The 11,636-nt window shown below is 40.5% G+C and overlaps 1 protein-coding gene across 1 annotated transcript; it reads left to right on the top strand.

The window, feature by feature from the left end:
- The first annotated feature begins 584 nt into the window (after positions 1 to 584).
- mfsd14ba (major facilitator superfamily domain containing 14Ba) lies at positions 585 to 11,367 on the top strand. The gene is made up of 12 exons (XM_053852166.1): positions 585 to 866; positions 3,015 to 3,113; positions 3,830 to 3,892; positions 4,395 to 4,522; positions 4,906 to 5,020; positions 5,804 to 6,022; positions 6,269 to 6,382; positions 6,458 to 6,529; positions 7,049 to 7,161; positions 8,435 to 8,532; positions 8,615 to 8,778; positions 9,116 to 11,367. The coding sequence occupies exons 1-12, from the start codon at positions 792 to 794 to the stop codon at positions 9,380 to 9,382; spliced, it is 1,527 nt and encodes a 508-aa protein (XP_053708141.1). The 5' UTR covers positions 585 to 791; the 3' UTR covers positions 9,383 to 11,367.
- Positions 11,368 to 11,636: the final 269 nt, after the last annotated feature.

The raw sequence follows: 11,636 nt of genomic DNA, 5'->3' as shown, positions 1-11,636 counted from the left end.
CGGCCTTTTGCACTTATCATGTCGATCTTTCAGTCTTTGGTGTTAACGAGAGGTTCGTGGTTTGTGGGTCAACGTCGGGGTAGGCGGGTCGTTTCAATAAAACCGTGGTGATTTGGTTCATCTCAAAATAAAAATGATGACGATGGTCTTTCTTAAAAATCGATGATGCACCGTCTCCCACTGTGTCACAGCATGAATCTGCGTGGGTGAACTCGGAAGCAGCCAAAAATAAAAGTCCCCCTGCTTACTCATTTTTTTCTGTCTCAGGCAACTAGGTTTCTTCTGCTGTGAGAACTTGACTCAAGCCGTGGAAATAATTGAATTGAGAGACAAAATGAAGTGAGAATGATTTAATCTCTGCCCATGTTGAGTTGTGAGGGTTTAACGTGGGCTTTTTTTGAGTCACATTCGGACAAATTTCATCTCATATATGTGATTATGAACTATCCCAACGTTAAACCTTGTACATGCCCATGACACATCTGTTTTTGTGTTTATTAATTAACGTGCCGAGTCAAGTTTGCGCAGGATACTCTTAATTTGAAAGGGAGGATACAGGAAGTGCGCTTCTACAGTCTATGCCCAACTTCACGGTACCGTCGGCGCTGTGCGGACTGGACCCGCCGGGACTCGCTGTGGATTTATTCCCTCCGAAATCTTGACCATTATCCGCCGTCAGCTCGGTGTAGCCTCAGCTAGGCTAACGAAACGGATTCATCCTGGAAGCAGCCGAAGAACCGCGCATCTCGACGCGGCAAGGATGCTTTGCGACCCGCGGCAGGTGTGACGAGATGTCGGCGGAGCCACCGCCGACCACAGGCCGAGTGGTGCTGGTCAAGAAGATCATCATGAAGGACGGAGTCACGGTGCGTTCTCGGACCGCCATTTTACTCTCAAACCTCTATGGATAAATCCTTATTATCTTATACGTTTGTCATTCTGGAGATGTGACGCTTGTTTAAGTCTAATTTACATATGAATCACTCCATATAAATACTGCAAAATCTATCGAAAACCAGACATCGATAAGGAACCACTATAGTGAGTTGTGGTGACGCGGCCCGGTGTAAATGCATTTTGGTGTTTATGCTGATATCAGTGCTGAAGGAAGGAGACCGGAGAGAATGAATGGGATGAGAGAAGAGTGGAGTGTGCAGGTTGAGTCAGTCCGCTCAGAGCTGTGATGGTGATGATGTGCCCAGGATGGAGCCATTATCTCTTACATAACAGGCTGGCTGATACAGTCAACACCAGTCTCCATTTTATCAGCCTGCACGGGAACAATCCCTCTCTCTTTTGACCCGTCCGAAGAACACCAGTCTGAGTGATCGCCACTGGAAAAGGTCATCATGATTCATGTGGCAGAAGAAACGCATGAATAAAACAAGAGCAGCGGTGTCATTACTCATCCTGATATCGATCATTTAATTGAAACGCGTTGATGTAGGTGAGGAAATGGAGGATTGATTTGTCTGAGGTGGATTAACCAAAGAGGAATGTTTACTGTCGACGCATTTAAGTGTGGAAAAGAGGGAGAATCAATAGAATTGCTGAAGGCTTATAATCGCTCCCTGCTATGATGCAGTTGTGTTATGAGAGCTGGAAAGAACACTGTGAAATCATGTGTTAGAGCCTACAATTCCAGCAAACCTTCAGTTTCATGAGCTAGATGACCCGACTCCCATGAAACTGATGCTGCTGGAGGTTTATGTAATAATTTGTATTTGGCTGTCTGATTGTTTTGTTCAAGTTCAAAGGTCTTTCTCGTGCTACAGGACTCAGAGGAAGCCTTTATGATATCTTCAGATTAATCCACATCTGCTTCTTGTTCTGAGCGTAAAACAATTTAGAAAAAAAACCCAATGAAAACCATTTGTTTATGATGTCTATTAAACATGTGTCTGAGGTTTGCCTCATATCAAAATACAGACATGTCAGTTTTTCGCACTCTGTGCTCTTCTTGTGCGATGAGGTAACAATTCAGCATTTATTATTCCTTCTGCATGTTTAAGCATGGCAGCTCGAGAAGTGGAATATCACTGGGCTGGACCTTTCACAAGATTTATTTACCTGCAAAACATAAATAATAGTAGACTGGTCAATATAGTCGACTATTAAATTAGTCAACCCGACTGGGGCTACATGACCATTTAAAAAAAAAACCCCAAAAAGCATGGGATTGTTTCACCATGGACACATCAAAGGACACACACCTCCCGTTTTGGCATAAAATTCAAATGTGTGAAGTTTCAAAACAAGAGTTAACAATATGCAGGTGTTTCTGGCAATTCACATGCATTTTAAACTAATATTTTAGTATCTTTTTATGAGACTACAATCAGACATCCTCAGTGGACAAGTCATCAAGGTAGTCAATGACTATCAAAATAAGCCTTGCAAGTCATTTTTTTCATAGGCGGTTTCAAGTTTTGACCTCATGCAGGACATTTTACATACTATGGTTTACACTGACATAGAAAAAAAAAAGATCAGTCGATGATGACTTTTTATATTGGTACAGCACGTGATATACGAATACAGCTGTGTCTCAGATGGACTGATTCATTTATCGGTATCAAAATTGGTGCCCTTTTTTATCAACTCTGTAGATTTATACTCTATGAGACAAGTAATATTTTGACTCCTTCAAAGTGACATCCTGATCCTGAATAGTTGCAGTGCAATTGAGGGCGTGAAGTATGAGGCAGCAAGGATCTGCTTGTGAGGCCTTGCAGCCCTTTCTGGTACTTCGCTGTATATCTGTGCGCATCTTATTAGCTGGAGGTGCTACCATGTCAAGAGCTGAGGATTGTGTCACTTAACACCTTTGTGGTGAGGAATTTGGCAAAGATTGTATTCCCCACTGGAATCAGGCTTATACTTGTTCTCACTAACCCCGTTTCTGCTGAAATACAGTTTTGATTTAAAAGATCATTTGGGGCTCATATTCTCATTGTTCATAGACATTATCATGCATTGCTGCGCGTCTTCATTGGTGTGTTTTTGTCTCTTAGCTCCAGCCAGGCATCGGCCGGCCTAGTGTCTATCATGCCGTGGTCGTCATCTTCCTTGAGTTCTTCGCCTGGGGTCTGCTCACAACGCCTATGCTGACCGTGAGTATGGGCCGCTGAGGGGGGACACGTGAGCGCTGGCATGGGTGGGGTGGTGCCCGAAAACCATCAGCTTCTCTGCGGCGACAGATGTGCGCCCGTGTCTGGGATTGGTCGTGTCAGTTGTGTCAGTATTGAGATGCATCAATGCCCTGCGGAGGCTGCATCCGTGTCATGCTCGGTCCTCCAAATGTCATGTTTCCCATTCGACTTGAAAGGAAATTTCATCAAAGCCTGATTATTCAGATTTATGTAAACTGATGTTCATGCTTGAATGCCATCCTTATGAACTCGCGTGAGACAGACACTGGTCATGCATTAGGTGCACTATGTTGCAAAATTTGAACCATCTTCAATATCAAGTGTAAAGTCAACCTGTAAGTACAGTTATGTTATTGAATTGTTGTTGTTCAATGCAGGTTGCAGGTAAAGATCACAATATAAAATCAAGACCAGCCAATTTGTGAGACAAACTGTCGCATGCCTAAGTTTTATTTGAGAGGAAAAACTGGATTAAAAGGCAGTTCACAACAATAATAAGGGTAAAATTCAGACACGTTAGCTCTGAAGCTAATTAAAGCAACAACACTCATTTAGATTTGTCACCCTTTAGTTTGTTAATATTGTAAAATCAGAAGTATGCATCCATTGTAGAACATAAGTACAATTATCTTTTTGTATTGAATCACGTATACTGTTTGTCTTGTATTTCGTTTCAGGTGTTGCATGAAACATTCCCTCAGCACACGTTCCTGATGAATGGACTTATTCAAGGCGTGAAGGTAAGAATGTCAAAACATCTGCGTCTTTTTGTGTTAAATGTTCAGAAGAAAGGTGAAATTATCTTTTGTATCTTTCTTATGTTCTTAAATCTATGTTTCACTAGCCTATAGAATAAAATGTCATTTCTGGCCTAGTGTTATGCCTCAGTAAGTGCTGTGGCTTTGTTCCACAACCAGGGTGTCTCTAGTGTTAATGGTGTTGGGTGTGGACCGAGACGTAGGCCTTCTTTGTCATGACTAGATGATCTGTCTGAAGCATGAGTCCTTATTAATTGACTACCAGGTGCAAGTCACACAAATATCAGAGCAAATTTGGGTGCAGACTAACTCACCCAGGTACAAAAGATCTTCAACCATAACTTTATTGACCAACAGCATGTGTCATTTCCTTTAAATTGTATCTCCTATTACTTTTTACTATTACTACAACAATAAAAAACGTTCTAGTCATCGTCAAACTTGGCGGGCTGTTGATGATCAGTCACTCTCTTCTTCTCCCCAGGGGCTGCTGTCATTCATGTCGGCTCCTCTGATAGGTGCTCTGTCAGACGTATGGGGAAGACGACCTTTCCTGTTGGTCACTGTGTTCTTCACCTGTGCTCCAATCCCACTGATGCGGCTCAGCCCCTGGTAAGAGACCAGGTTTCCTCACTCCACACAGCCAGTGTTTCAGGAATCACACTGTTTAGGGCTGCTTTAACACTATACTTGGACAAAGCATTTGACGGAACATTCCATGGTTTTGAGTCGCTGTGATGCAGCAGAAGAATGTTTTTAATCATGGGAATTTTATGGATGACAGTGAGAACAAATGAACAAGCACTCAAAGTAAAGTGTTATAATTGATTCCATATGTGAAATTCACTTGTTCACGCTGAACTCACCTGAAGCATTGAGTAAAAGGACCTGCTCAGGACTTCTGCACAAAGTATATGCATTTAAACACCACTGTAGTTAACTTGTTTAGACCACAAGTGTTTGAGACCCGTGTGTGTTTGTTCTCTGACCCCCAGGTGGTACTTTGCCATGATCTCCATGTCAGGAGCATTCTCTGTCACCTTCTCAGTCATTTTTGCTTATGTGGCTGACGTGACCAATGAGAGGGAGCGGAGCACAGCCTACGGTTTGGTGAGTTTCATCTGTGGTTAAATAAAGATCAACCATCACCAATGCCACAGCTTAAGTGAGAGTCGCCTCGGCATCGGAAAAATTATCTCTTTTCAGAGATGAATTCTCACGTGATCACAAGTATTTAAATGAAGTGGAAACACCTAAAGAATTGTATAACGTTTTTCGGGACTTTTTTAACGGCAAAATCCCTTAAGAAACATAAGAAACATAATGATTGAAGTCCATTGCTCACGGAAGTCTGGCTGGTGTGAATGAACTATGCAACCAGAAATAATCCTTTTTCCTCTCTAAGTAATGCACTATTTTTTCATGTTTGTACTAGCTAGGACCTGGTTTAAAAAATGATATTAACTTGATGTGTGAATTAACATCATTATCATTTATTAAGTTCTCATTGTGTACCTGGTGGAAGTGCACCTGGCAATGATGGTTTCTGTGTGATCTCTGTGTCATTTGCATAGATTATTATTTTTTAGAATTAATTATTCAAAGATTAATCTTTTAAAGTGCCAGTCCTAGCTTGTACTTATTTATTCCAAAGCAGTCTGTGTGCACAGCAATCTTGAAACAAAGTGTCACCTCAAAGGACGTCATTAAACGCTGCAGATTCCTGGAGACAATAATATCAGTGTTACACTGACCTCATGCTGACAGACAGATGATGGTGTTTTGGGATTGCAGTTTATCGGGACGCATTCACAATGAGCAGGAAACCTCCTTATGAGGACAGTAGCTGTACACGGCAACTGTTCTTCATTGTCTTTGCTGTCTCCTGCACAGGTGTCGGCTACATTTGCAGCCAGTTTGGTGACAAGCCCGGCCATCGGGGCGTACCTGTCAGCCTGGTACGGAGACAACCTGGTGGTCCTGGTGGCCACGCTGATCGCTCTGGCAGACATCTTCTTTATCCTTCTGGCCGTCCCCGAGTCTCTACCTGATAAGATGAGGCTGAACACGTGGGGGGCTCCGATATCCTGGGAACAAGCTGATCCCTTCACTGTGAGTTGAATGACCTTTCAGATGAAATGCAATGCTTCATAACGGTACGTTTGTAATGCCAAAAAAAGGTTTTGATTCTCCTTAAAATCACTGATGGAGTTTTTTCATCCATTAATGGACCAAAATCTAATTATGGCCTTAATTAAAGAAGGAAATTCATCTCTAAATTGCATAATTCAGTGCAGCACTTTTGTGTAGGAAATAACAAGTTATGCAGAAACTTTTTTTTATTGTCTCTGTGTTCAGTCTCTGAGGAAGGTGGGCCAAGACTCCACCGTCCTGCTCATCTGCATCACTGTGTTCCTTTCCTATCTGCCTGAGGCTGGCCAGTATTCAAGCTTCTTCTTGTATCTAAGACAGGTGTGTGTGTGTGTGTCCCTGCATTTCTAGTGGGTTTCATTATAGAGTAATAATCTTGCTTACGTTCACACTCAGGTTATCAACTTCTCCTCTACGACCATCGCTGTGTTCATCGGGGTGGTGGGAATCCTCTCCATCATTGCCCAGGTAACATGAAGTCATTGTGAGTTGAGCATTCTAAATAAACTTAGCATGTCTAGATGTCAGGTAACATCCACTTTAGATGCTCAGAAGCCATCATAGAAGCTCGCAGTGACATCTCCCGCACACACATGCACTTCACTATCCTCAGTTAATAATGCATAGGCTTATTTCATGAGTTGATCTAATGAGGATTAAAAGGGCTTTAAAATTAAGTAGCCTAATAAATATGACATGATGTTGAGGCTATTAAAAAAGAATTCACACGCATGACAAGGAAATTAAATAATTCTGCTCTATTTTGATATTTTTTTCACATTTTAAAATCTGACTGTGTTTTTGTGTGGACCGGTGACAGGTAAAAATGGTCTGTAGAATACATTCACAGTAGTTGTGGTGCTCTCTGGGTTGTGAAGCAAGCAAACCTTCATTATCATATCAGTGTGTCTATTTAAAGCCCTCTTACTGTATGTGTTAATTTAAGATTTTGTTTTTCCTTTCTCACTTCTGTCCTTTGTTCCCCAGACTCTTTTCCTCACTCTCCTGATGAGAACTCTCGGCAATAAGAACACAGTGCTCTTGGGCTTGGGTTTCCAAATCCTTCAGCTGGCTTGGTACGGCTTCGGCTCCGAGCCATGGTGAGACCTGGGTGTCTGTCTGTGTGTGTGTGTGTGCATGTGGGTGAGTTGGAATTGCATAACTGCTGGGAGGCAGAGTTGGCAGTTTTGTAATGATGTTAAATAAGATGCAAATTCAAGGGTTATTGATTGAAAACCGTGTCAGATTTTATCAGTAATCATGGTTTCCTTTCATGTCATGTGGAAATGTGAAACATATCTTAACGCAATCTGTACCAAAAAATATATTTTGTATCGTCCTCTTGGAAGGCTCATGTAGAGTTGGTTTCCAAACTGCTATGATTTATAATTAACATTTTAATATTTGCATTGAATTAGTACACATAAGCTTTAAAAACAGGGTAAAAGTGCTTCAGTGATGGCAAACTTTTTTTTTTCTATATTTTTATTCATTTATATCAGCCACAATAATAATCATATAAATGCACATACACATTGAAGATCTCAGCTGTGTGACAAAAAAAAAACTATTATTTATATAACCTATTTACAAAAAAAGTGGATAAGAAGAAAAAAAAGAAAATAAAGAAGATAAAGAAAATACAGAATTACAATTAAAAAAAAAAAAAAAAACACTAAATAACAATCGTTCGTTCACTTAACATCCAATGTCCGTCTTGTATATATAGTTGCATGTAACAAGCATCAAGCTGCGAAGGGCAAGAGGACCTCTTAACATCAGTCCACAGTAGTCTAGATTTCTATGTTTGAGATATTCAAGGAGCCCAAGATCCCTTTGAAAACACTTTCCTTCCCTTTGATAAAAAAAAAGACATATTTTCCATGGAAACATGCCAAACTCATTTAGTGGATTATACATTATTATTACATCATGTAGAATTGGTGCACTGAAAACTGTTGCTGCAAAAGAAAATTTGGTATCACTTTAGATTGGTGAACACTGTAAACTATTAATAAACAAATTACTTGCTTATTTGCGGTCAGTTATCAGTAGTTATGGTGTTGTGAACTTTTGGTGACCAATTCTGGTTAAAATGTAGTCGAGTGCAACAAGACACCGACAAGTCCCATCTAATGGTTAACTATAGGTTAATGAGATGCTAATACATGTTCGAGTGATTTATTGATGATAATACATTTGTTGATCTGTTTTTTCGTCGATAATTTTAGTCTGCGATTAATTAATCTAAATTAATTTCATCTACTGCCAGCCTTAGTGTAAAGCCTTTAGTTATGTTCATTCATTTGTTCCTTCTATTCATATTAGCACCAAGTTTAGAATTAAAACACTGTTTTTCTTGTGTTTCAATAGGATGATGTGGGCAGCTGGAGCTGTCGCTGCCATGTCCTCCATCACCTTCCCTGCAGTCTCAGCTCTGGTGTCTCAGTCAGCTGACCCTGACAAACAAGGTGACTGATCAGTCGGCCGCTGCGCTTGGGTTTAAACTCAGCACTACTGGGTTCTGATGTGAGTGTTTTTTTTCGTCTGCAGGTGTAGTGCAGGGAATGATAACGGGTATCAGAGGTTTGTGTAACGGCCTCGGACCTGCTCTCTATGGATTTATCTTTTTCCTCTTTAACGTGGAGCTTAACACAATGGACCCCATCCAGGGGGAGTTCAACATCGACCCGCTGCCTGTTAACGGCCCCACCGAGGTTAGTAGTAACACAAATTCTATTCACAAACGCTGCACGGCATAATGAAAGCCTGAGGACAGTGGTCAGTGAGCACAAACAAATTACAAACCCACACACCCAGGAACAGTCAGATCGTTGGTGCACAATGAAGGGCTTGAAAAGAATGTGGGGATTTTTATAACAGTCAGCTGCCAAAGTTCAGTGATTCTGTGTTATCAATATGCTTATTGATGCATTGAATACTGAATGTTAAATATAAATCGGATTTAGAGTTGAAAATGATGGAGATTGTATGATGATAGGTAAAAAAGAATGTATTAAAAATTATGAATCGAATAACTCTGTCTCCCCTCAGCATGCTCTCATCCCTGGCCCGCCCTTCCTGTTAGGAGCGTGCACCGTGGTCATCGCATTCCTCGTCGCTCTCTTCATCCCGGAGAAGCCGACCACCTCAGATTTACCGCTGTCCCTCACTGACAAGCCCCACCCCGAGAGCAAAGAGTCTCTATCATCATTAGCCGGCGTCCACATCAACACGCCTCTGCCTGGCAGCGACGAAGAAACGCCACCCGCAGCCAGCGATGAGGACTTTGAGCCGCTGCTGCAGGACAGCATCGTTTGATGAAGAAGTTAAGGTTGGGACTGTCATTGTGATTTTTGGGTCACAGGTTCTCTGGCACATGGCCGGGGTTATGTGTAATGTGATTGTCAAAGATTGTGACGGCTGCATCTGCGTTGTTTCGTTGCCAGAAGGCGGGACTCGAGGCCCGGCGACCATCTTTACATTTTTGTTGACCACTCAATGTGGAGAAGCAAAGACGTGGGATTGAGTTGTCATCACTGAATAAGAAACGTGACATACGCGGGGCCAAAAGAAGCAACCCAAATCAATTCATCATTGAAGTTTATGGTTTAAAAAAGGCATTTTGCTGCCTTCCTTTCATTTTGTAAAAACAGTCTGCAAGGTGTTTCCTGCAGCCTAAACATCTGTGTTGATTTTAACACTTAACACTATACGTTTTTGTTACTGGTAGGCTTAAGATGCTCACTCTTAGCAGCTATGGTTAACTGAAATATTTGAATGTGAAGAGCAAGGAGCAAAGTTTGAAACTTGACATTCGATCTCACTGGTTTAGTTTTCATTAATCAAGGGTCAATGAACTCCCTTTTAATAACATAATAGATTATAATAACCTCACATATACTCACTGTTAATTTGTCACGCTACCTCATATCAGTGTGTTGTATTCACACTCCACCAACGTTGACATCTTTAATGTTTTTTCTTTTTTCCAAGTCACTTTACTAAGGTGCTGCTGAAAGCCTGAGAGTAACCTCAAAACTTCAACTTTTTACTTCAGCTGTTTTCAGTCTGAGCATTTCCTTGTTACTTTTTAAAGAAAGTAATCGTTGCTGAATTTGGCACACAGCTAGCAGACAAAATATTAATTTCTGTTGGATTTTAAAGTATATTTTGTATAATATGTGTTTTGTATTGTCCATTAAATTGAACAATAGACTGAGACGTTGACAAGTTCCGCTCTCAGAGAATTCCAGCTAGATAACAAATATAAAAACAGGACACAGTTTATACAAAGAAAAAAACTTTTATATGTTGGTATTTTAATAGTTAGACTATAGTACTATAGTATACTTTTATCATTGATACACTGCATTTCATTTACAGTATTGTCCCACTGGCAGAAGAAACATGGCCTTGTTTGTCCAAAAACAGTGTGGGTGCAAAGTGAATCCTATTTTGTGTCTCATGACTCATAAACATGTTGCAGATAAGAGGTTGTTTCCTTGACAGCAACTGCTTTGCGGTGAATGAACTCAACACTTGAAGCATCAGGTGACTAGGTGAAGAAAGCTTTAGAGAAGGTTTGAGGGGGCACATGAGTGTACATAGATATATGCTTTATGACCGTAAAATGTATATGTGAATGATGTCATTTGTATTATAACAAAATAAGGGAATGGTATGCTTTTCGTGGTTGAAATTGTAATGAAGCTGGAGAAGAGGTTGACGAAAACATATCTTATTGCGACCACATTATGATGCAGACATCTTGTTGATGTTACTTTTCTTTGAGCCTTACCAGCAGCAGAGCTAGAAATGTTCGTTCTGGGGAATGGTTTCACTCTGCACTGAAAATACCCACCTGACATGTATCACGATCACAGAGAGAATATGGAAATAGTCACCCTTTCTTCCTGTGATTTTTTTTTTATGCCACCTTCCCAGTTATTTTTCTCACAAACCTAATGTAATTCTTGCACTTTGATCTCATGTAGTTTCAACAAAAGCCTTCAAAAGTCATCTACCTAGGCTGAACATACAGTATTATCCATGCTTAGGAAAACTCCACCAGCTCTGAATTTGGTCATTAATGTGCACGCTCACATTATCGCCAGATTGACTTCTGCCCCGCTATTTGGGCAGCAGTGAGACTGAGTTGACTGTGTAAATACTGTACATGGTTTGGGTGTCTACATGTGAAGAAATAAAATGTACATGAAATTCACTGTAAATATTACCCCATGTGTTTTGTCTGACGTGTGCAAGAACATTTGTGACTATATGAAATAAAAATCTAAACTAAGCGTTTGCACAGAGTCTGTTTCATCTGTACTAGTTTTGTTGATGACAGCTCTAATATGTGAAATGAATCTAGTATCTTTTTTTCCTATTACAAATGTAGTAATATTCACACGAACTGAAATTATGTACCTTATTAATTTAGGATTTCTATTTCTAAATCGATACATACCACCAAACTGTCTTAAGAATAGTTTTGTATGTCATCTGAACTTTTGTTTGTTCTACTTCTTTAATAAATCATGGCGTATAACGTCTACTCGTCACGTGAATA

This window comes from Synchiropus splendidus, chromosome 1 (genome assembly GCF_027744825.2).
Source record: "Synchiropus splendidus isolate RoL2022-P1 chromosome 1, RoL_Sspl_1.0, whole genome shotgun sequence".
In the NCBI taxonomy this organism is placed as follows: domain Eukaryota; kingdom Metazoa; phylum Chordata; class Actinopteri; order Syngnathiformes; family Callionymidae; genus Synchiropus; species Synchiropus splendidus.
The sequence above is the reverse complement of the archived record's forward strand: the minus strand, read 5'-3'. Positions and strand labels throughout refer to the sequence as shown.

Bases quoted from the DNA above. Each gene is read 5' to 3' on its own strand.
- mfsd14ba (XM_053852166.1), top strand. From the start codon at position 792: ATGTCGGCGGAGCCACCGCCGACCACAGGCCGAGTGGTGCTGGTCAAG. The intron at 3,893-4,394 runs GTAAGAATGTCA...TCTTCTCCCCAG, and splicing joins GACTTATTCAAGGCGTGAAG to GGGCTGCTGTCATTCATGTC. The intron at 7,162-8,434 runs GTGAGACCTGGG...GTGTTTCAATAG, and splicing joins GGCTTCGGCTCCGAGCCATG to GATGATGTGGGCAGCTGGAG.